The sequence below is a fragment of the Schistocerca nitens genome, chromosome 3 (assembly GCF_023898315.1).
Source record: "Schistocerca nitens isolate TAMUIC-IGC-003100 chromosome 3, iqSchNite1.1, whole genome shotgun sequence".
Taxonomy (NCBI): domain Eukaryota; kingdom Metazoa; phylum Arthropoda; class Insecta; order Orthoptera; family Acrididae; genus Schistocerca; species Schistocerca nitens.
In genome coordinates this window covers 282,068,479-282,094,892 of record NC_064616.1, presented here as the reverse complement: position 1 = coordinate 282,094,892, position 26,414 = coordinate 282,068,479, and the positions used below count along the sequence as shown (strand labels likewise).

The following is a 26,414-nucleotide window of genomic DNA, read 5'->3' as shown; positions in this document are numbered from 1 at the left end:
GAAGTTCTTCATTCATACTTCAATCACAAAACACTTCCATCACTAAACAAAAGAATCTGTAGTCTAGGTTCATGCTTATGATACTGTTTGGTTTGTTCTTTGCCTCTCCTAATCCATGTAAAAAATATTTTATGGTGCCTTTTTGTAATCCAAAAAAACCGCCTGCGGCTTAGAATCGAGTGCAAAGTAAGCGGAAGTTCTGAAAAATGTTGGTAGGTGCCGCCACAACTAACTTGTGCCATCGAATATACGTAGCGCTACGCAGGCATGCTTAGCAGGCACAAAGATAAATACTGGCGCCAAAACCTCTACGTCAGTAAATAAATTAAAAGAAAAGGTAGAAGAATGTAAACATTATGCCATGTATTCTTTTGTGTTTGCTGCCCAATGAACTACGAAACTGGAGTGAGACAAGAGCAAATGCGGAAGAATATACATATTATGTCATGTTTATATTCATATTATTCTTATGCTGAATAGTGATACAGTCAGAAATGTAGCACGGCAACTGACTAGATTTTTAAATCTAAGATGAATCTAATTTTTGTGCAGAATGTAATGTACTAAAGAGGCGTCGGCAAAGATTTTCAAACGGAGAAAATTTTTCGCTAAACTCTCGTTCAGAACATCTTCTATCATATGCAGTCTATTATTCCTTGTTATCAAAGAAAGCTGCAGTGTAAGTAAGAACAAACAGCAGTCTCTTGCCATTATTTTGCTCTCTCTCTCTCTCTCTCTCTCTCTCTCTCTCTCTCTCACTTTTTGGAAGTGGCGGTAGCACACACAAAAGCAAGCCATGCTGCGAGCAGCAACAGGTCGTGAACAATCATTATCAGAATGCGACATTTATGACACAGTACAATAATGCATTTTCAGCTTAGAGTGACGTAAACACATATAACAAAGAGAACGGCACTTATCAGATCATAGCAAAATAAGCAATCGATTCAAACCATATGAAGCATGTGAAAAAGGAAGGGTACCCGTATAAATACGGACGGAGCGCCTGGCACATAGCAATGGCTACTTGGTAAAACTTAGGAGTTAAGCTTACAACTCGAACCAAACTATTGTAGCTGTATCTTCATCCATTCGACCTCAATTGTGTCTCATGTTACAATGGACCAACTTTGTTTCGATTTGGAAGTGCGGTCTAAAACTTTTCTCTCCCCTTGAATTTTGAGTCTCAAATTTCAGGTGTGGCTTAGATTCGGGAAAATTTTTTTCCTCAATTTCGAGTCTCATTTTTCAGGTGTGGCTTAGATTCGAGTAAATACGGTAAGTGTATGTCACTAATAGTGAAAGGTGGACAGTGAATGTTAGCAACATCAGGTGTAATTTCTAAAAAGGAAACCAAAAGTGAAAAGTCAAATCATTTGATTACAACTGATAGAGTAAATGTAAGTAAAATGCACTATGGAAAAAAAAATTATAATTATGTTGTAGGTGTGTGTGTGTGGGGGGGGGGGGGGGGGGGTTTGCATCAGAACTAAGATAAAATTTTCATTTAGTAGCAATCAATCATATCTCAATTGAGTGCTTGCTCTCAATCTTTGACTGTTACGGGGTGTTGAACTGACCAAAATTACACACTCTTAGGACCAAAAAATAAACACACCATGGAGGAATTATCCAAATGGGACAGAAATTGTTAGATATGGTGTACATGTACGGACAAAGAAATGATAGCAATTCCGAAAAAAATTGGAAGGAATTTCGAAGATTGAGGAAGTCGGTAATGTGTTGGTCCACCTCTGGCCCTTATGCAAGCAATTATTCAGCTTGTCGTTGTTGGCTGTCCTACTGAGGGATATGGTACTAAATTCTGTCCAGTTGGCACGTTAGATTGTCAAAAACTTGAGATTGTTGGAGGGCTCTGCCTGTAATGCTCCAAATGTTCTTAGTTGTGGAGAGATCCAGCGACCTTGCTGGCCGAGCTAGGGTTTGGCAACCAGAAGACAAGCAGTAGAAACTCTTGCAGTGTACAGGAGGGCATTATCTTGCTGAAATACAAGCCCAGGATGACTTGCCATGAAGGGTAACAAAACAGGGGGTAGAATGTAGTCAACGTATCGTGCTGTAGGGGTGCTGTGGATAACAACCAAACAAAATGAAAAGAAATGGCACCCTAAACAATCACTCCTGGCTGTTGGGCCGTATGGTGGTTGACAGTCGGGTTGGTATCCCACTGTTGTCCAGGGCATCTTCAGACACGTATTTGCTTGTCATCGGACTAAATTCGAAGCAGGACTCATCACTGAAGACAGCTCTACTCCAGTGCATGAGATTCCAGGTCAAATACGTGTCTGGAGACACCACAGACAGTGGTGGGATACCAACCTGAACCATACGGCCTGACAGCCATGAGTAACAGTCTGGGGGTGCCATTTCTTCTCATAGCAGGACCCATTTGATTGCCACCTGCAGCACTGTTACAGCACAGCAATACATTGAAGATATTGTGCGCCATGTTCTGTTGCCATTTGTGGCGAGCCATCCTGGGTGTACATTTTAGCAAGATAATGCCCACCCATAAAGGGCAAGAGTTGCTGCTGCTTGTCTTCGTGCTTTCCAAACCCAACCTTGGACAGCAAGGTCACCAGATATCACCCCAACTGAAAACATTTGAAGCACTATGGGTGGAGCCCTCCAATCAGCTCGGGATTTTGATGATATTAACATGCCAGTTGGACAGAATTTGGCACAGTATCCCTCAGGACAGCCAACAACTGTATCAATCAGTGCTTGCACAAGAGTCAGAGGGAGGCCAATATGTTGTTGACTTACTCAATTTGTGAAGCTCCTTCCCTTGAATAAATAATCCAATTTTTGTGAAACTGAAATCATTTGTTTGTCTGTACATGTACATCACATCTACAGATTTCTGTCCCATTCGGGTTATTCCTTTGTAGTGCATCCTTTTTATTTATTTTTTAAAAAGTATGCATAATTGACATATCTTGCCTTGTAACATTGGCCAACACGTCCTTAATATATTGGTATTTTGGACATCAGGAACTGATGGTAAACTGCAGCTGTTACCTTTTCTGGCGACATGCAGCTGTATTGCATAGTTAAATGATGATGGTATCCATTCTGCAGGTAAAATAATCCACCATTTGGATCTCTGGGAAGTACTGATCAGAAGGGTGATGTGAAAAGAAATGACCTCTGTGGGTAAGAGTATGTTATATTAGATCATTTAATCAAATAGACAGGTTAGAGACATGGATAGTTTGAAGTTGGATATAATGAAACCAGTAAATGCTGTTGCAGGAAGACCATGATTTTTGGTCACATGGCTACAGGTTTATGAACACGAGATCATATAGGGGTAATGCAGGAGTAAGGATAGTGAATGTGAGTACACTATTACAAACAGTGAAGTCAACAAATCATCATAGATGAGATACACACAAAGCCGCAACCCACCACAGTATTGCATGCATACCAGCTCTGCAGATGATGAAGTGATTGAAAGAATGTCTGACGAGATTAAATGAACTATACAGTATATTAAGCGAGACGTAACTTTGTTATGAGGAACTAGAATTAAATAGTAAGAAAAGAAGGAAAGGAAAAAAATAGCTGGAGAATGTGGACTGGAGGAAAGGAATGAAATTGGAAATTGCCCAGTAGAATTTTGCACAGAGCACAATTGCATCTATGCAAATACTTGGTGTAAGACTCATAAAAAGTCAGTGCAGATGAGTATGAAGAACAGGCCTGTAATGTTCGCATACAGTATTAATAGTGTCCTGCTTGACACAGTGAAGTCATTCAGATATCTGGGCGTAACATTGAAAAGCGATATGAAATGGAACGAACATGAGAACTGTGGTAGGGAAGGCAAATGATCGACTTCAGTTTATTGGGAGAATTTTAGGAAAGTGTGGTTCAACTGGAAAGGAGACCACATACGGGACGACGGTGCGACCTATTCTTGAGTACTGCTAAAGTGTTTGGGATCCGTGCGGATCAGACTGAAGGAAGACGTGAAGCAATTCAGAGCTGCTAGATTTGTTACCGGTAGGTTCGAGCAACATGTAAGTGTTACAGAGGTGCTTTGGGAACTCAAATGAGAATCCCTGGAGGGCAAGTGACATGATTTTCGAGAAACATTATTGAGAAAATTTAGAGAACAAACAATTGAAGATGACTGCCGAACAGTTCTAGTGATGCCAACATATATTACGCATAAAGGCCTCAGAGATAAAATTCGAGAAATTATGGGTCGTATGGTGGCATATAGGCAGTCATTTTTCCCTCACTCTGTTTGCGAATGGATCAGGAAACGAAATGACTAGTAGTGGTACAGTGTACTCTCCACCATGCACTGTATTGTGGCTTGCAGAGTATCTTTGTAGATGTAGATAAAGAAGATTGTGTATGTAAAAGGCATCTGGAGACAACAGAAAATGCAGTTTGCATTATTAAATGATATTGTCAGCAAACATAGTTAAATAAAACATGCGATTGTGACTATTATTTGTTGGCAAAAGTGTGAACAGCAACCATAACAACATGTAGGTTTTTGGAACTGAAGAACTGTCTTTTACAAGGGAACAGCGTGTACTATGTTGTAGTAAGTAAAAGACTGATACATATGACTGATTCTGTGTTCATTTTATATGGCACCAAACAAACATTTTTTTGAATGTGTTTATACAGGGTCTCTCTCCCAAGAGTCTTCAGACTTATTTTCTGTGGTATATCTGCAGATATTTGCAATTTTGTTTGTGTGTAGCTGGAGTCAGCCCTAATAAATACAGCTCATCACGTCTATTATACAACACCCAATGTCAACGGAAAGTGTCAGTTTGTTTCCTGTTACAAACAAAATTATTTTTAAAGCTGAATTTTACGTGCTCATTTGATACAGTGGTCCCAAATTAGTCAAGAGTGATATTTTTTTCATCAATATCAATTAATAGGGACAGTAAAACGCAAAGAATAGCCAGTACTCGAGGAGTGACTGAGCAGCAGCACTGCTGCATGGCGGTAGCAGTTGGCACTGGCCAGGGAGTTATGGTCACTACTGAAGTACTGATTATTCTTCGTGTTTTACTGACCCTGTTAATTCATACTGACAAGACAAATATTGTGTTTGTCTAATTTGGGACCACTCTACTGAATGAGCACATAAAATTCCACTTTAATAATCAATTTCTTTGTAAAGGGAAACAAACTGACACTTTCATATCTCTCTGGGCATTGCATGAAAGGCATGGTGAGAAGTATTTGTTTAGGCTGATTCCAGCAGCAGCAGCAGCAGCTACTTCTACTACTACTACTACTACTACTACTACTACTACTCGGCTCTGCAGCCCTTGAAGGGCCTTGGCCTGCATCATAATATCCTACCACTCTATCTGGTCCATGGCTTTCCGTATCCATCCTCTGACACCCAACTTTTTCATGTCTTCTTAAATTCCATCCACCCATCTCTTTCTGGGATGTCCCTTCCATTGTCTGCCCCCAGCCTAGCCATCGAAAATCTTCTTACATGTTCTATTTTCCTCCATTCTGACCATGGGTTCTGCCCATAGCAGTCTTCTTATTTTAATGGTAGTGACAATGTCAGGTTTTTCAAAAAGTTGTTCTAATTCCGCATCCATACGGATGCGCCATCCTTCTTGATCATATATTGGGCTGTATATTTTACGCAGAACCTTTCTCTCCCAAATGCTAAGGATCCTTTCCTCATTTGCAGTCATGGTCCATGTCTCGGCACCATACATAACAACTGGTCTTATAATTATTTTGTAAATGAGGATTTTATATTTCCGTGATAGAAGTGAGCTGCTAAGCATGAGTAGTGTGGCAAAGTAGCATCTGTTGCTTGCTGCTGTTCTAGCTTTCACCTCGCTGCTGATGTCATTTGTCTCTGTGATAGTCGATCCGAGTTACTTGAAGTCTCTCACCCTTTCAGGGTTGTCCACAGAGTAAGTTCCATTTCTATTTCTATCCACGGTAGCGCTACGATTGCAGTTCCGAGCATGCATGGTAGTTACTCTGACTCGAGGAGAAGACATGTACGCCATTTTCAGATCGCTGCTGCCGACGTGTGCTTTGTAGTGCTTCTTTATAATGTCAGCTGCCACGTGTGAAATGAGATCTGTGATTCATTTTCTAAATGCAAAGAAAGTTAAACCGAAAGAATTTCATTGGCAAATCTGCGAGGTTTACGGACAAAATGCTATGAGTTCAAATGGTTCAAATGGCTCGAAGCACTATGGGACTTAACATCTGAGATCATCAGTTCCTTAGAACTTAGAACTACTGAAACCTAACTAACCTAAGGACATCTTATACATCCATGCCCTAGGCAGGATTCAAACCTGCAACCGTAGCGGTCGCGCGGCTCCAGACTGAAGCGCCTAGAACCGCTCGGCCACACCAGCCAGGCTGCTATGAGTGATTCAATGGTTAGAAGATGGGTCAGACTGTTCAATGAAGGTCGTAATCAAGTGCACAATGAAAAACAATGATGATGATGATGATGATGATGATGATGATGATGATGATGATTGGCTTGTGGGGCGCTCAACAGCGCGGTTATCAGCACCCATACAATGAAGAACGAAGTGGACGCCCGTCTGCGGTTACTGATGAACTGGTTCACACAATTGAAGAGGAGATTAAGCATAACCATAAGTTTACACTTAGTGCCCTTGCTACGGAAGTCCCGCAAATGTCACGATCACTAATTCATGAAATTGTTACTGAAAAACTGAAATTTTGAAAACTTTGCTCATGTTGGGTACCCAAAATTCTTACTGAACAACACAAAAAACAATGGATGGGCAGTGCACTTCAGTTTTTGACACACTACAATGAAGAAGGCAATGGTTTTCTTTCTCGGATAGTCACAGGGGATGAAACTTGGGTATTGTACGACACCCCTGAAACAAAACGGCAATCAGTGAAATGGAGGCACACTTCATCCCCAATGAAGGTTAAGCCCAAGCAAATCTTGACACCACGAAAAGTCATATGCGCCATTTTTTGGGACAGAAAAGGCATTTTGCTGATTGATTTCTTACCACGAAGCCAAACAATCAATGCACATTGTTACTGCGAGACCATTAAGAAATTGTGCTGCGCAATACAGAACAGGCGCCGAGGATTACTGTCAAAAGGTGTTGTTTTTTTCCACGATAATGCCCGACCTCACACAGCGAATTTGACCAAACAACTCTTACAGGAATTTCACTGGAACGCGTTTGATCGTCCTCCATACAGCCCGTACCTCCTGTCGACTTTCATCTCTTATTTACACCTAAAATCTGTCCTTGGTGGTCAACACTTCAGCGGTGATGACGAGCTGAAAGAACACGTTACCACATGGCTGAATACATAGGCGGCAACCTTCTATGAAGAGGGAATACAAAAACATGTGCCATGCTATGTCAAGTGCCTCCAAAATTTCGGAAGCTATGTAGAAAATTAGTTTAACAGTTGTAGATTTTTGTACAATAAATATTTTTTCTGTATCTGTACACATTTGTTTTATATAACCAAATGGAACTTACTTTGTGGGCATACTTTATATTTGGTCTTTCCCTTGCACCTCTCTCCTTTTGTTGATAGGCATCAGCCAGCATTGCAGTGTTTCGTGCAAGTAATGGCACATCATCTGTGTAGGCTAGGTACTGCAATGAACGATTAAAAATGGTTCCTACTCTATTTATCTCTATCTGACTTAAACATTTTCTAGGCAGAGGTTGAGTAGCAGTGAGGAGATATTGTCACAGTGTGTCAGTCCCTTTTTCGCTTCCACTTCTCTGGAGATTCAGCCCTGTATTTTTACTTTACAGTTGGTTTCACTGAGGGTCATCATAGTAAGTTTAATGAGCTTCTTAGGTATTCCAGCTTTTTCCATCAAATTCAGCAGTGTCACTCTTGAGATGCTATCATAGGCTTATGTAAAATCAATATAAAGCTGATGTATGTTTACTTGATGTTCATAACATGTTTCAGGTAGTATGTGTAATGTGAATATTTGGTCAGTTGTTGACCTATTTCTTCCAAAGCCACTCTGATAATGTCCAATTCTGTCCTCCAGATAGGGAGTAAGCCTCCTAGTTAAGATCGTGGAGAACAATTTATAGGTAGTATTTAGCAAGGATATTCCTCGGTAATTCTGGCAGTTTAGTTCATCTCCTTTTTTATGTATGGGGCACACAATAGCTGTTTTCTACTCCATTTGCATGCTCTCCTCCTGCCAGATGTTCAGTATTACTTTATGTATTGCTTTCCACAATGCTTCCCCACTATATTTGAGAAATTCCGCCTGAATCTGATCTCCTGGTGCCCTATTATTTTTTAATGTCTTAATGGCTTGTATCACTTTCTCCAGTACAGGTTCTTGTGTTACGACCTCTGGTCCGTAATAAGTTATTTCCCCCAGTTCTTCTTATTCTAATCCTACTTCCAGGTTCAGTAGCTTTTGGAAGTATTCTGCCCATCTGTCAAGTGTTTTATTACTTTCCCCTATCAAATTCCCATCTTTATTTCTGCATATATTTGTTCTGGCTTGAAACCCAGCCTTTTCTTCTTTAATCTTTTGGTACATTTCACGTACTTGCTTCTCTTCTCCTAGCTGTTCAGTTTCTTCCATTTTTTTCTTTTCTAGTGCTCTTTTCTTCTTTCTGCAAACCCTTTTAGCTCCATGGCACTTCTCATTATATTCATTCAGATTTGCTCTAGTTCTTCCCTGAAATAATTTTGTTCATGCTATGTTACACTCCTCAATTCTTCTCATACATTCTTCATTCAACCAATCTGCCTTCCTTAGAGCCCGTACATGTCCCAAAACCTTCCCAGCTGCCTTGAAGATTGCAGTCTTACATTGTTTCCACATTATTTCTATATGTTGATTTGATGTGTCAGTATCGTTCTAAAGCCCCTCTTCTATTTTCATCTGATATGCTCTCCGTATTTCTTCTGACTTTAGTTTCTTAACGTCAAAACTTTTCTGTTTGTGGCCTTTTTGTTTACTCAGTAGCCAAATCCTTTGCCTGTACTTAATTCTCACTGAATTGCAGTCAGCTCTACGTGGGCTCCTAACATCCATGATGTCTGATCCATGCCTGTAGTCAATCAATATATGGTCTATCTGATTTCTAGTTTGTCCATCTGGTGACATTCATGTTTCTTTGAGTGTCTTTTTATGTGGAAAACATGTACTGCTGACAGTCATGTTTTTACTTATAGCAAAATCCAAAACACTAATTCCATTGTCATTTGATATTTCATGGAAGCATTGTCTTCCTATAGTTGCCTCTTCTTTTCCTATTTTTGCATTCAAGTCTCCTATTAAGATCTTAATATCATGTTTAGGAGCCTGATCATACAACTGCTCTACCTTTCTATAAAACTCATCCTTCTCTTGTTCATCTGCCTCGTCTGTGGGTGCATGTACATTTACAATTGTTATTTGAAAAATTTTCCCCCTTATCTTAATATGGACATCCGTTCATTGATTGGTTCAAAGTGTATTACAGCATGTTTCAGTCCTTTAGCAACTACAAAACCTGTACCAAAGGTATATGTCCTCCCGCCACTATAGATGATTGTGAAATTTCCGGAGTCCATTGTGTCACTTCCCTTCCACCTAATTTCCTGGAGAGACAATAGTATTATACCGTAGTTGTTTACTTGCATTAGCAGGTGCCATAGGGCTCCAGTTTGGTACAGGCTCCGCACATTCCATGTTCATATCTCTTATCCTTTTTTTTTTTGATGGGGTCATCATCAAAATATCTGTCCGGCTTATTCCTTTGTTAGCATTTGCAGCAAGTGATTTTTACAGGGGAAGATTAACTTTCAACCCAACCATTTGAGGGGTTACTCCTTGCAGCTCGCCGGGTAGCTGGTTCCATTTTCAGAAGAACATTCTTAGCCTTTGTAGATCCTTCTACTGACTGCAAGGCAGCATTTGATGGTTGGGGCTTCTCTGCCTTTCATCCAAGCCATTGGCCCTCATACCTGCTGGTTTTGGTCTGCCCTAGGTATTTTATTTCCCTGGTACCCTCCATACCTGGAAGGGCGTTCACCTATCCGCCACTTGGGGAGGCACGCGATGGGGGACCAGTAACCCCACACGGGTGGCTCCAGCTACACATTGCAAAAAAAAAAAAAAAAAAAAAAAAAAAAAAAAAAAAAAAAAAAAATTGCAAATATCATCGAAACACCAGAGAAAATGCACCCAAGACCCTGTATTGTAAGGATGACATGAGGGTATCAAATGTACTACATAAATATATAGTAACAGCTGTTTTCTGATGAACTATAGGAATACAAATGAGCAGATATTTTTAGAATTTTGTTTATCACGGTTGTTTGACAATCCTTGTTCTTGTATTGTCATGTATGTGATCTTTGTTATACAGATCATTCGTTCACATGTATCTTTTCTAGGTGTTCCAATTTTCAGAAATGTGGGTGTCGTATTTTGTGAGGCATTGAACTTGATGAGAGAAAAAAATCATTCTGAGCTTTTAGTATTCTGTTCCAGATTCCAGGAACATTCAGTGCACTTAAACAGTATATAGGTAGGACTGGGGAGATAGAGTATCAGCAGGTGTTACTGCACTCTACAGATTTTATCGGTCTGCTCTGCATTAAAAAATTATATAAATTGTTATGGTGTACCAATGTAACATGATATTATGAGCACCAGTTTTTGAAGACAGGTAGATATTGATGATAAAAGATATTTTACCAGTCCACTTCCTAATTAGTGAATTTGTCACTGCTACAAAAATCAATATTTATTATTTGATTTCGTTCTATAAGGGTTTTGTTTGTGCAGAACCATGTGTGTTGTGCTACTGTCATCTTGCAACATAGTGTTCAGATATTTAACTTTTTGTTATGCTTTATGCTCTGTTCTGTATGTAATATGTTATACTGTCTTACCCTAGATGATGGAGTGTGTGAAATGCAATTGCTGGGTCCATTCAAGATGTGAAGGACTTTCAGACGAAAAATATCATATACTCAGCTACCTTCCAGATACTGTAGAATTTATTTGCAGGTAAGTTTGCAATTTGAAATAGTAACAGTAATTCTGTGAAAATTATTTAACGAAAGGACTTGAACTGTTTTGTTTGTGTCTGTGTTTGGTATCTGAAGAAAAGGGAATGCATTTATCTGGTTAAGTTTTGGATTGAAGACAAGGAAAATTTGCTTTATCATAGCAAACACACACACACACACACACACACACACACACACACACCTTATTTATTTATTTTTTCCCCTACTCAATTTGTCGTTACTGATTGGTATGGTCAAGCAAATTCTCATTGTCTTCAATCCATGCGCACACAACATTTCAGTCCAGTAATGGTCTCACTTTTCATCACCATTTTCGGCAAATTTTGGATCGCACTATACATTTTTGTGTTGGACATTTTTCCTAGGAATTTATGGGAAGGAAGTCCATACATACTCAACTGTACCAGCTTCCTTTGTTAAAGAAGGATTCTTAGTGTCCAAATATATTGATCTTCTGTTAGCACTCAATGAAATTATCACAATTGGAGACTTATTCTTCATTACCAGGCAATATTGATGTCCACTGTGGTTTTTAGGTCTTTTTGATCATTTTTACTTTGCATATAGTTGTGATATTGCTACATATCATTCCCTGGTGAAAATTTCTCAATATGTCTTTGTCTGGTGGTGTTGTTTCCAAGTGCAGTGCTTTATTCTGTTTCATTCATGGATATTTTTCTGTAGGATCTCCCTTTGCTGCTGGATAATGGAGTGTGAAATGTGTAGTAGCTGATTCCATTCAATTTGACACAGGGTTACTGCTTCTATGGTAATTTTTTCATATATTTTGAAAATAATTAGGCCCATGGTGCTTCCTCATGTGCAGTGTTAGGTTTTAAAAACATCACTGTGTACTGTTGTCCAGTTAATTCTTTGCGTCTAAGGAAAGTTTGTCCATGTGCTTTTTCATTTTCGTGATTTTGGCTGTACAAAATACAAACAAAATTACAATGATTTTTCAGTTTCACAAGTATATTAGGGACCAGAAAAATTCTCATTTGTGATAAATGTGAATTTAGATGCAAATTTTACCTCAAAATGCGAACTTAACTAATAAATGCTATTTCACAGCAAATGGTATCTAGATGCACTATTTTATCAGAAGTAGATTGAAATAGCTTTATTTTCTGCATGTAAATATAAAAAAAAGTAACAAACATTTGGTTACTGGTATTGCACAACATACGGTGAATCTCTATTTGAAAGGAGAATGTGCATAAAAACATATTTTCAAAATAACAAAACACACCATGACACGAACACAGCGACATCAGTGTGCTTGCTCTCATAAATTATGCTCTGGTGCCACGTCAGCCATGAGCAGAGTGATTGAATTGTGTCTCCGTGGTACATGCCTTATTTCAAGTTGTATTTAAAAATCAAAACAGATATGGTTAATCATAGTGGCTCCACCTCTCAGGGACTTGTGGGGAGTTGTACTAATTTTAGTAATTCACATGGAATCAACTTTAGATTATTGGACACTTAAAATTATCGTTACATCACAAACCGTGACAGCAGTGAAGATCCACAATATCTTTCAAAATATTCCTTGTGGAGCTATTGCAGTTGGGGCCACTAAGACTTTTGCAGACTCTACCATATCTCGTGTTTGAGTCATACGTCAGTCTTTTCATATCACTTGAATTTCATCTAAAGTATTATTTCTTTCAACAAAGTATAGTGTTTTCATCCAAGAAAGGTACATTTTGGCTTGACACACAGCATCACAGTTGATTTAAAGGATATAAATTTGGCGAACAGCAATCTATGTATTAAAGACACTAATGTGTATCATCTAGATTGGACTATTTTTTTAACATTCTAAGCAGTATATTTGTCTACACAGAATGATTTCCAGCACAAGTGATCCATACAAAGTGTGAACTGTAAGTATTGTCATCATTACGGAAAATGTTTCTTCTACAGTATCTCCTACATCAGTCAGCGTTGCTCGACAAACAAATTATGGCAGCTGTAATAGGTACTACATGCAAGTGCGCTGTGAGCGGTGATGTCACAGGCAAGTCGCGCTACAGAGAAGCCCCCAAAAATGTGGCATGCAAGAATACAAATTTACAACTCATAGTAGAATAAACACACACACACACACACACACACACACACACACACACACACACACACACACACTGTCTTTTTCATTCGTAGTAGCATAGGCTCACAGACTGACTGGATACTGTCGGCTATCTACCAAGAAAATTGATTTCGATGAAATGTGAAAGTTAGAAACATATCATTTTTTAAATGCGTGATAGATAATTTTATTCAGTACACATTTCAAAGATGGGTCAATCCACTCACACACTTGAGACAAGCTGGCACGCTTAACACTTCATGTAGGTGTTAACTGGTTAGCTTCTTTTGTTAGCCATTGTGTGTACATATTTTTAAGTCTGTCCTTAAATGGGTTTTTTGAAACAGACATCTAATGGCTGTTAAATTGATGTCATCCCTCCTGGAATTAGAGCTAAATCTGTTCTACTCTCTACTGATTTCCTCTTTACAGCTGGGTAGTATGACTAGCATATGAATCTGGTACCAGCATGTTTGGCAAACCTAGCTAGGCATCAGTACGATGTTGTTATACAAGTTTAATCCACTCTAAACCAAGTCCTCTGTGAACCAGTCATTCATTAGCATGTACAATAACACATTCTGGAAATACCTCGGACTTAGGTAACTTCTTGTGTTTAAAAACATTGAATTGTGGCAGTTTGTGGCCATTGGCTGTGCAGGCAAGCATGACAGGCATGCGCTGCATTTCACCACCTACAGAGATTATCTTGACATCTTTGTTCTCCAGTTGCTTCTAGGATGTAATTTCTTGGCATATCGAAATATACCAGAGTTTGGTCCACATTACCTATCTGACCAAGAAGATAATGGAAGCTCCATATAGGAATACCAACAATGTAGGAACAGATAGATTGCTGTGTACAGTCAACAAAACAGAAACACACACTGTTCACACACACAAGAATGCTCGCCTCACACACACGACTGCCATCTGAGGCAGCTTGGGCCAGAATGCCATTAGACTTTGCCTCGAGTCTAAGCCACAGCTACATTTTTGGACACCAAAAATTAGAAATAAGGTCGGCTTGCATTTGGGAAAATACAGTACATAAAAAATGACAACAGATGAGGTGTTATCTTTAAGATACAAACCACTGCACTTCTGGAGTTGGTGGTCACGTGTGCATGAGGTTTGCTTTCTTGTGTTTATGAACAGTGTTTTTTTCTCCTTTGCTGATGAAGGCTATGGCCGAAAGCTTTGTGTAAGTGTCTTTTTATTTGTGCCTGTCTGCAACTTAACGTGTCTTCTTCATGGAGAGTAGCAATCTGTCTCTTCCTAAATTGTTGACGAGGAAGATAATTATTTTTGGCGCGCCTTCTGAGTATGAAATGTTGAAATTCAACGAGTTTTTCCTCATAGTTTTCTGGCAGCTTCTGTGCAGTTGAAATGTGCCTACGAAGAGAAAATCCTCAATTTTTTATGATACAGGCAACCCAATTGCGGATTCCTTTGAAATTCACGATTTTCTGCTATCGAGCAACTCCGTGTACTTTCACTTGGATAATTTCTGCATTCATGGGTAAGCACGTCTGTCAGTGCTACCTAACAGGATCCTTCAGCACAACTTCTAATGTATAACACCAGCCAGCACTTCTCTTTTCAACTTCACAGTATAGTGAATATGTTTAATCATGGTAGACTAAAACCTGGCACTTTACAAAAGTACTAAAGTAGCCTTAAGCAAGGGGTGAAATCCAAATGTATTGTCTGAAAATGTTGAGCAAGCACTACTCTCATTCTCCTAGGGGTCAATGGAAAAAACAAAAATGGAGTTAGGGGAGAGGAGGGGGAATGATGCAGTGGGAAAGTTTCACTCATTGCATGCAGTGTGTCTAACATATGATTCATGTCAGTCATGTGCTATAGTAGAAGTCTCTCATGGAAGTAACAAGGTTATGTAAAAGCTTGTTTATAAGGACAGTCTTGTTCAGATGTGGAAATTATTGGTACTCACGAATATGAAATTAATTTAAGGCAGTGGAACATTTATTATTGTTACATCATGAATATTAGCAGCATTAAGAAATGGCTCAATGTGCATCAGTGTGTGCCGGCACCTTCCGAATGGAACTGGAGCTGTCGAAATGCAAAACTGCGCTTACCATGCTTGCCAACTTCTGCAGGTTTCTTAAAAAACATCTGTTTTGATTTTTTTTTTTTGCGCGCGTGCGCGCGCGCGTTCGTGTGTGTGTGTGTGTGTGTGTGTGTGTGTGTGTGTGTGTGTGTAGGGGGGGATGGAAGAGTCGCGCGTGTAGAGGGTTTCATTTGTGTATTATTGCTATAACTATTTGAAAAATTGCTAAATTTAAAGATGAGCTATATTAAATTTGAATTTCCTCCCTGATAAAAAATACTTAGCATTCAATACTCAAAGTACTAAGACAATGGCTTCCGTGGCAAAATAACTCCTTGCAGAGGCTTCTAGCGGCATTTTTCAGAATTTCCTTAGACTTTGCCTTGAGTCTAAGCTGCAGATACATTTTTGGACCATGAAAATTGCAAATAATGTCAGCTTGCATTTGGGTAAATACATTATATAAAAATGAATACAGATGAATCTTCAAGATACAAACCACTGTGTAATTATAAAAGGCCTAGTCAGAATTAAAATGGTTTACACAACAGAAAACGCAATTGAGTATACAAACAGAGTGGTGCCCACGTACAGACCAAATTAATAAAAATAGTAGGGAGGTAACAGGGCCATAAAACAGAACAAGAAATGATGGTAAAGAAACAAATTGAATTTTGGCAACTAAGTACTACATGTTCCTTCAGGCTATTGTGGGGTATTTAGTTTGGGAAAAGATACTTGTTATTGATTGTTGTGTAAACATTCTTTTTTTTTTTGTGCCAGATTTCAGTCTTGAATTAGTTGGTAACTTACAAGCAAAGAGCCTGTAGCAAGATCAGTTTTGAATTATTTACCTTTGCAGAGGGTCTGTAATTAAATTCAGGGCAAGCATTCTCTTTTTGTCATACTTTTCCTCCCCCATACTGCAACCACTTTGAGTTACCATCACGGCATTCTTGGAATCTGAGCTGTTGACAGGGAAGAAATCTGACCTTACCAAATGATACTTCATATGCCCACATGCAAAAGGAACCAGAAGACGCCAGATATTATTGTAAAAATTACGATATTACTTACGCTGTGTAATATTTTTGTTACATCTGGATATGTCTCATAATAATATTATGTCACTATTTCTGTGTGGGATATTTTAAAAGATTCTGGAAGAATGGAGTACCTCCCTATCACTATGTGCATTAAATATTAGTAGGTAGTAGATACAAAGATTGTACATCTTCATACTGTCGTCAGGAATGACTTTTCCGTGCTTCTGCTAATCACCAATCCTGTGGTGATAACTTAGTATTGTTGTAAATTTGCAGGGTTTTTTTCATAACCTATACACTTTTGGGGCTGAGAATCTATGCTGTCGAAGATTATTGTAGTTGTTATTTTTGTAAAGCTCTTGTACATACAGTTACATATTGTAGATTATTAATGTGCGAAATTATTAGTACGTGAGGAACTTTATACTTGTCCTTTACCATTTTCATTTTGAACACCGTAGATGGCTAGAAAGATTACTTTTCCCTCTAACTTTCTTCTCTCATTGTTTTTTCCTTTGTATAACTTTTTAAAATTCTGCAGCCATTTTAAACTAGCCCCTTTGTTCTGTGGTAGTTTTGTTTTATTGTTTCATTTTTTGTCTGCAGTGATCTATCAAGATATTCTGATTTTTATTTGTTTCAAAAATATCAGTTATTGTTCACTTCAAATTTTGATGGATGGTTTTGGCTACAGAAAGCTTTATTGGTTTGCTTCCCTCTCAGCCTAAATTTATGTTTTCTCTATGTAAAAGTTGCTGTTAAATGTGTGTGTAACACATGCCCTTGTGTGAAGGATGTAGGTTGGACTTCCATTGGCTTTCTCCAACCATTTAATACTTTTAGTCTCCAAGAAAGAAAGAAGAAAATAAGGTGATAATTTTGGAAGAAGTGTATAATTTGTGATGGGTTTATGTGGTTGATGCTTGAGCATCAGAGAGATGACAAGATAACGTAAATGGCTTACAAAAAGTTAACCTTCAAAATTTCACAATATTTTTCTATGAATGTAGTGCTCACCTTCATTCATGTGGTTATAAAATTGGGGGGCGGGGAAGGGGGGCTTGCAGGCAAGATGTACCTTACAAGAAGCACCAATTTGCAGAACGGGTAAGGGAGTGCATTTACAAGTGAAACTGACATGAGGGACCTGTGTGCATCATAAAACACTTTGTGGCTTGCAGAGTATGAAAGCAGTGGCAGATTAGAAACTTCATAATTTTTAAAACTTTAGATTGCACAAAGTAGTATGTCAATGGCAGTCAGTGAAAACCTCATGAGTCCATCTGTCTGTGAAAACTTGTAATTGCTGTAACCAGTGACTCCATAATCAAAGGAAGATTTGAAAGTGCTCAGATGTCTCTAATCTGTCAATAACTGGACTTCTATTATACAGTTACACATGTAGCAACTTCCTGTATTGCTTTACATTATTTTTAAGAAACCATTTTATTTTTTAAGAAACTGTTTTTGCTTCAGTTGCAGAATTTAATAAAATCGACTTATGAGGTTTTCATTGCATACCATTGATATGACAAATGCACATTAATAAGGAAGAATGTAGCACATTTTACCAATAACTTTCCAAATTTTTGTACACATGATAAATGGATATAGTCTATTTGACCCTTACACATTGTAAAATGTCCTTTTAACAGGATCTGCCCCCCCCCCTCTTTTTTCCCCTCCCTCTCCCCTGTAGGTGTATAATTTCCAATATAAAATGAACATTTTTTTTAAAAAAATGATCCTGGCTGGCTTCTATGCTTTCTCACCTTGTAGTTATAAACATTGTTCAGTGCTCTCTCTTTTCAAATATTTAATAATCCCTCTTTCTTCCCTACAGGAAGTGTTGTGAGAAGCCTCCTGCTCCATGGTGGTATGCTGTTGAAGAAGAGATGAAAGCAGGATACCTAACTGTGCTGAAGTTACTGAGCAAAAATCGTAAAGCTTATTCAATGCTCAGATGCAGTCCAAAGAAACACTGTGAATATCATCCCAATTTAATAGATGATGATAACATAAATACGCATTCGGATCCCACTGCCATTGGAAATATGTGCTTGGGTGAAAAGACTGACTCAAATTGTGAAGACAACACATTTCTAAGTATTACAGATCTGCATGTTGAGAATGTAGAATATAGTGTGGAAGTAAAAACTACGTATGAAGTTGATGATGACAACAGTGAATTTTTGGCAGATTCAAAACGTGATAATATCTGTGCCAGAGATCAGAGATTGTCAAATCGTGAATATAATTTGCATAATAGCTGTTCAGAAGAAAAATGTTTTCCTCACTCCCAAGGGCAAACTGCTGTACCATACCTGTCGGAAAACTCTCTTAGACTTTGGCGAGAGAAATATAACTTAAAAGAATGTTCTGTTCGCGTAAAGGACTGTGTTTCCAAGGACTTGCAAAACTCACTTTTCCCAGTTAAAGTTGATGTTCAGTGTACAGAACTATCTGATACCTCTGGCTTCGATACTACTAAATCGCCTTCCAAAGTGCATCAGGTTTCACTTGCGACGCCTACAAGTGATTCTGGTATTAGCAGCACTGATGAAGAATTGAAAATTTGTGGGGGAAATGATGCAGAGGAGCTGAAGGAACATGCATTATCATGTTTGGGTTTTGTAGCTTCCAGCCGTTTGCTGTCATTAGAACAGTGTAGCAGCAGCAGGAGCTTTGAAAATTTTACTGAGGCCAGTTCCAAGAAATTGTGCAGTGATGATATACCAAAGGATGAGTTCCTTGAATGCAACTGTTTGGAAAATTTGAAACACAAGTCATCCTTAACATTTCTGTCTGTAAAAAATAAAGTTAATTCCAGTGAGTACACATCAGTTCTCCAGTTTCATCAGGAAATGGAAGACATCCTAAATAAATCTCACTGCTCTGATTTACTTCAGCTATATTATCACAATATGCAGGAAGTTTTCCCATGGTTTAATCCTAAATTTGCACGTGTTTCAAATAATCCTGTTTGTGAACATAACTCACAATCAAGTAAGAGGAGAAGAATCATTTCAGAAAAATCTGGCAGTGATGATCATAATAGTTCAATGGAAGTGTCAATATTGGATGATTCTTTTCATGCTGTTCCTGATAAAATGTTAGGGAAATCCTTAGATGATTTCTACAGTGGGTATTCTGTCCAGGATAATAGAGTTTGTGTCCTTTGTAAAGGTGTTGGTGATGGGTTGCCCGCTGAAGAAGGCAGACTTTTGTACTGTGGACAGAATGAATGGGCACACACAAACTGTGCTCTGTGGTCAGCAGAAGTGTTTGAGGAAATAGATGGATCACTACAGAATGTTCACAGTGCAATGTCTCGAGGCCGTCAGATACGATGTGATCATTGTGGAAAAAGAGGTGCAAGTGTAGGATGTTGCACACGAAATTGTCCAGAAACCTTCCATTTCCCCTGTGCGAGGAAAGTGAACTGCACTTTTATGGATGACAAAAATGTTTTCTGCCCATCCCATGCAAAAGGTGCCACTGGTAAAGTTCTGCACAATGAATCAGATTTTGAAATATGCCGCCCAATTTATGTGGAACTAGACCGTAAAAAGAAGAAGTTTGCTGAACCTAAAAAGGTTAGGTTAATGATTGGTTCACTTTCAGTTGAAAATATAGGAGAATTTGTTAGTGAAGTTTCTGATACTCCAGAGGCTATTATACCAAATGGGTTTTCGTGTACAAGATTATTTTGGTCTTCGATAGAACCATGGAGAATAGTTCGATATCACATTAAAACTGTGCTATGTAATAAAAACGTACCTCAGTCTCCCGACTGTGGAAAAAACATGACTGTAGATCATAGTCAAGAAAGGCATGTAGTTGAGGAAAAACTAAATGAAATTTCCAAATGGAGACATGAAATTAAAACAAATGACACAAAGAATCTGAAAGATAACTCAAAATTATCTTTTAAAATTAATCAGAAGAAATTTTCCAAATTTAAAAGACGAATTCCTTACCGTAAGTATCAGAATAAGCGAAAGTGTCATTCACTTGATGATAAAATTGTTTATCAGGTTGTCAATTACATGTTAGATGTTGTGAGCAGTAAAGATGTTGATGAGAATTCACTTCATGACTCACAAAATGCAGCTGATCTTTTGCCTCCTGAACTAAAAGAAGCTATTTTTGAAGATCTGCCTCACGACCTTATAGATGGAATTTCAATGCAGGATATATTACCGAAGCTGATGATATATGAAGAAATGGGAGCTATGGAGAAAAGTGATGGATTTTATGGGAATGATCCATCAGTGACAGAAAAAGAAATTAGTAGTACAGATGAGGCTAATCTCGTAAATAATCACCATATGGGAAACACCAAAAAAACTGGTTTTCTAGAAGTGAGTGTGCAAGATCAAGATGATTTGTGCCACAAGAGCACTCTTTCAAAGCAAAAGTCTGCAGAGAATGCTGGTTTGAGTAAAAATAAAGTAAAACGAACTAAGAGAATTAAACTGAGAAGAACAAAGCACAATAATGTTGTCGACATTACATCTGATGAACCTCCTAAAAGACGGAAACGAGCGTGTAGTAAGACATGGAATTGTAAACCTGATGGCAACTACTCTTCGGCATACAAAAGACGGAAATTATCTCACACCGTTGGAAGGAGTGTGTGTGAAAATCCTTTTGTTGTTATTGTTGATTCAGATGCATCACATACTTTGCAGGAATTGCGCTTGCCAGAATGTGTTCACGTAACACTTTCAAGATCACCGCCGTCGGGTGTTTCTTCTACTGCAACTGAGTCACCTGCAGAACTCAAGTGCGGAGTCGATGAGGAGTCGCCGTCGGACAGCAGTAAGGGGAAAGTCACACTCACAAAGGAAGAAGGGAAGGAAAACAAATTCCTACCATGGAACGGCCGCCCACAAACACGATTCCTCCAGTTAGACGGTACTGTAGATCCCTTGAGTAGCAGTGGCAGTGAAGGTGGTCGATCTCCTCGTTCTGATGATGAAAAGCTGTCAGACTGTGCTTATGAAGCAAGTTCCTCATCATTGAGAAGTTGTGGCCAATGTCAACGTTGCAGTTCAGATTTTAATTCTGGAGGTAATTTTGGAGCTGTTTGTAACTGTAGCTCTAGCTCAAGCCAGGCGCACGGAAAGAGTTGGTACAAGACATATGATACTGAAGAAGAGCCAGTGCGTTGCACTCAGTGTCGCTGTACCTACAGGACAAAGAAAAGTTTTGAGCGCCATTTGTCAACATGCTGCAATGATTTTATGCTTTCGACAAGTGAAAGTGATTCAGAAAATACACGCTCTAGTGAGGAAGAATGCACCAAAAAGCAGCAGTTTGATACAACTGAATCTTGTTGTAATGTAGGTGAAAGTGTTCTGGGAGAGACTGATGCCACAGATTTGTCTATGCGGAGTGAAAGTGTTGAGTGCTCTGCTACACCTCCTCAGAACTCACCTGTACTTGAAAGACTGAAATCGAAGTCATCCTCGAAGTTTGAAGTTGAGAGTAATGTGGTCGAGGGGGTGAGTACCCATACGTCGATTGTAGATACCGATCCGCATTATCAACAGCATCTGTGTCAGGGTAACAGCTACATCCAGGTTCAGTCGAGTCAACATTCTAATGCACCAGCAGTAATAATGCAGCAGGTACCATCTCCGAGCGTTGTTCCTACATTTATTGAAGCTTTCCAGCAACAAACAGGACAGAGCTTGCAGCTGGTTGCAACTATTGATACACATACTAATGGGTATAACAAACAACAGTTTGTCAGTGCAAATCCTTTAGTCTCAGGAAATTACCCTGTTCAGGCACCAGAGAGTTTTGTAAGGCTTCCCTTAATGCCAAATGTCCAGTCACCAGCTCCCCATTCTGCATTTCTTGGGACAGTACTTCCTCCCACACAGCAAAATGCGGTTCATTGTGTTTCGGCAGAGCAGACAATGATTGGTTGTACGCCATCTTTGGACATGTATGGGACACAGCCAGGAGGAATGTATTTAGCTGGACAGCCTATGTATATTTCAAATTACGAGACAGTAGTTAGTAATACAGTTATGTCTTCGAGCCAACTTGTCTCTGCTGCTCTACCTGGTGTGGTTGCTGCAAGTAGCAGTTTTTCGGCAACTACGACACAAGTGTTTCAGGCTAGCAAATTAGGATCTGTAATTGAATTAACATTAGAACCTGTTGTGGAAGTCCAGCCAAGTTACCTTATTATTAACCAACAAACCCCTATTTCAAATTCTCCTGTTAGAAATACAGAGTATGTAAACTGCCCACCTTCGACTGTCAGCATGCAAGTGCCTTCGTATGATCACTCTTTCTTGCCAGTTCAACAAGTGTGCACAGAAGATCAAGCTGTTCAGTACCCTGAATCATCTAGCACGTGTACATCAGTTACGTTAAAGACAGTTATGAGAAGCGAGAATCGCAGGCGAACAATCCCTGAAATGACAAAGATTGTGACACCCAGATGTGCGAGCACCAGTGTTGATGTGGCCCCCGAAATGTCTAGTGTTGTGACTCCTAGGTGTGTGAACAGTGGTGGGCATACGTATTTTGAAATGTCAAAGGCCATGACACCCAGATGTGTGAGCAATAATGGTAGCCCGAATTCTGAATTTCCAAAGATCATGACGCCTAGACGTGTGAGCAGTAGTGTTAGCACAGATCATGAATTTCCAAAGATCATGACACCTAGACGTGTGAGCAGTAGTGTTAGCACAGATCATGAATTTCCAAAGATCATGACACCTAGACGTGTGAGCAGTAGTGTTAGCACAGATCATGAATTTCCAAAGATCATGACACCTAGACGTGTGAGCAGTAGTGTTAGCACAGATCATGAATTTCCAAAGATCATGACACCTAGACGTGTGAGCAGTAGTGTTAGCACAGATCATGAATTTCCAAAGATCATGACACCTAGACGTGTGAGCAGTAGTGTTAGCACAGATCATGAATTTCCAAAGATCATGGCACCTAGACGTGTGGGCAGTAGTGTTAGCACAGATCATGAATTTCCAAAGATCATAACACCTAAATGTGTGAGCACTGGTGTGAACACATCCTTTGATATGTCAAACGATACAAAACCTGAATTTCCAAAGATCATGACACCGAGATGTGCTAGCACAAAACCTGAATTTCCAAAGATCATGACACCAAGATGTGTTAGCACAAATTCTGAATTTCCAAAGATCATTACACCTAGACGTGTGAGCAACTTTGTTAACGCCGATTCTGAATTTCCGAAGATCATTACACCTAGACGTGTGAGCAACTTTGTTAACGCCGATTCTGAATTTCCGAAGATCATTACACCTAGACGTGTGAGCAACTTTGTTAACGCCGATTCTGAATCTCCGAAGATCATGACGCCCAGACGTGTGAGCAACTTTGTTGACGCCGATTCTGAATTTCCGAAGATCATTACACCTAGACGTGTGAGCAACTTTGTTAACGCTGATTCTGAATCTCCGAAGATCATGACGCCCAGACGTGTGAGCAACTTTGTTGACGCTGATTCTGAATTTCCGAAGATCATTACACCTAGACGTGTGAGCAACTTTAACGCCGATTCTGAATCTTCGAAGATCATGACGCCCAGACGTGTGAGCAACTTTGTTGACGCCGATTCTGAATTTCCGAAGATCATGACGCCCAGGCGCGTAAGCACTGGTGTCAACACGCCCTATGATAAAACAAAGATCATGAATCCTAGACTTGGTGCCCACACACGTTTTGAAATGGCAAGGATTATAACACCTAGATGTGTGACCAGTGGTGTTAACACGAGTCCTCCTGCGTCACCTGTCAGAAATGCTTGTGACAAATGTTCAGGCAAGTCACAGTCTGACCGTGAGGACTGCCTTATCCAAGCAGAGCAGCAGCTGTCTGAAAACAGTGGACATCAGATATTCTGCACATGTCTGCAATCTAATGCCACTATCCTTACAAAGCGTGCAGAATCAGTGTCAACAAGAAAGAAAAACCAAATTTGCTGTTCATGCGTGTATTGCTATGCATTTGATGTTTGCTGTGCATGTAAGAAGCGCTGTGAGGCAGCAATAGGAGGACAAGTGCTGACGCATGTAGTAACGGAAGACGGAGCTCTCAGTTTTAATCAAAAATCTTCGGATATTCCAGCACATCTGACAAATAATCCTAGCGAATTGTGGGTAATCAATAGAGAACCTGACCACAGTCTAGAAGTTAGCACAGAATGTAATGAACCAAAATGTATTGCTAATTTGCCGAATCGAGCAATTAGCTATAACCACAATCCTTCGTCTAAAGATCAACTTTGCAATAATGATACGTCCACGTTCAATATGTCAGCACCTACAGTCATCAGTAGACGCCCTGGACACAAAGTAACAGAATCTCCCTGCAAGAGGGAAACACTGTCACATGGAAAATACAAAAGATTGGCTACTAGACAAACCAGTCCAGTTAACGATAATTCAGTTGAAGAGCCAGATAAAGAAGGGAACGGCAGGTCAGTGTTACACATTACTGACGCAATCCCACCCTCTAAAACAGTTGTAAACAGACATAATAATATCAAAGTTAAAGCTAGTAATTTATCTGACAAATTATCTTCATCGAAACCTATTTTGCAAAAGCACGGAGAGTTCAGTACATCTCTAACAAATGATGAAAGCCGTATTTTGAAGCTGCAGAATGTTAAGTATGTTGATGTCATGGAAAGTGATACCTGTGCAGAAGCTGTACTTGTGAACAGAGACGAGGAGGAGGATGTAGAGTGTATCTCTGGAATCAGCTTGGACCGTTCTCCGAAAAGAAAGCCTTCATCAGAATGTAACACTTCTGTCAGCAGCCCACAATATGATGAACAGAATGTGGCACGACTGCACACTCAGACAAATTGTCCAGAAGAGAGGAAATCCTTTTTCACATGCAACTCTGTTCCACAAGTAAATGCTGATGTGTCTGTATATAGCAGTGACACTGAAAAAAAAAGAGCAGCATCTCCATTGACAAAAGATGACTGTGATGGCAGTAGCTGTGGCGGCGGCGGCGGCGGTGGCGGTGGTGGTGGCAGCGGCGGCGGCAGAAGTGCTACCAATAACAGGGGCAACTACATGGACGTCAGTGATGAAGATAATGCTGGTGATGCTTATAGCAGATTTGGAGCTCAAAGTGACTGTAATACTGGTGGCAGTATTGAGAAAGACAGTAGGCCAGATATACGTGATTTGACTACTGAAAAGAATGTCGATGACAGTGGTACTAATGGTTACAATGATGAAGAGGATGACGATACCGAATGTTGTGAAGATGACGAGGAGGAGGAAGAGGAAGAAAATGGTGACAATGATTGTGACGAAGGTGACGAGGATGAGAATGAAGACGATAGTGGTGACGAGGATGATAATGGTGGTGATGACAGTAGGGACACGTCACCAGTATACTGTAATGGAGAAAATTCTGAAGAAAAATCATCTTATATTATGTATGAAATCTGTTCTCAAGATGGTTTTTGTTGCACTTCAAAATCGTTTAGTGAGGCATGGCAGAAAGTGTTTGACGCTGTTCAGAATGCTCGAATTGTGAACAAAATGCCACCATTGCCACAGAATCCATTTAGTTTGACGCAGAAAAGTTTACAGATTCTCGGCTTGAAGCATAATGCTGTTAGATATCTCGTTGAACAATTACCAGGAGTTGGCCGATGTGTGAAATACAAACCTCGTTACCACAAACAACGGACATCACGACCAGAGGATGACTTGGACACTTTGCCACCTCCTAATAAAAGTGGATGCATTAGGACTGAACCTTTTAAATCTCGAGGACCTTATGACATGTTCAGTTGGTTGGCCTCCAGCCACAGGAACCCTCCGAAATTTGTTCAACAAAATGACAGCGAGTTAATGAGTAACAGGTAGGTTTTGTGGTATATTGTAGTGTCATGCATTTATGTAATTACTTAAGTAGTAATATGGTACTGAAAAAATCCATTCTTCCTAGGTGGAATAAAAACAACAGAAAGAGTAAAAATAACAACTCACTGTATAAAGTTCTGAGCAATAACGGAGGCACCAATAAGAAAAAAGAAGGGGGGTCATCAATTTGGACCAAGACCCCCCCCCTCCCCCCCTCTCTCTCTCAC

The 26,414-nt window shown here is 39.5% G+C and overlaps 1 protein-coding gene across 1 annotated transcript in view; it reads left to right on the top strand.

The window, feature by feature from the left end:
• Positions 1-26,414, top strand: part of LOC126248247 (histone-lysine N-methyltransferase trithorax) — a 205,915-nt gene that overhangs the window by 146,989 nt on the left and 32,512 nt on the right. Inside the window, exons 11-12 of the mRNA XM_049949096.1 lie at positions 10,932-11,044; positions 18,129-26,186. Coding sequence (XP_049805053.1) covers positions 10,932-11,044; positions 18,129-26,186 — 8,171 coding nt within the window. The remainder of the gene's footprint in view (positions 1-10,931; positions 11,045-18,128; positions 26,187-26,414) is intronic.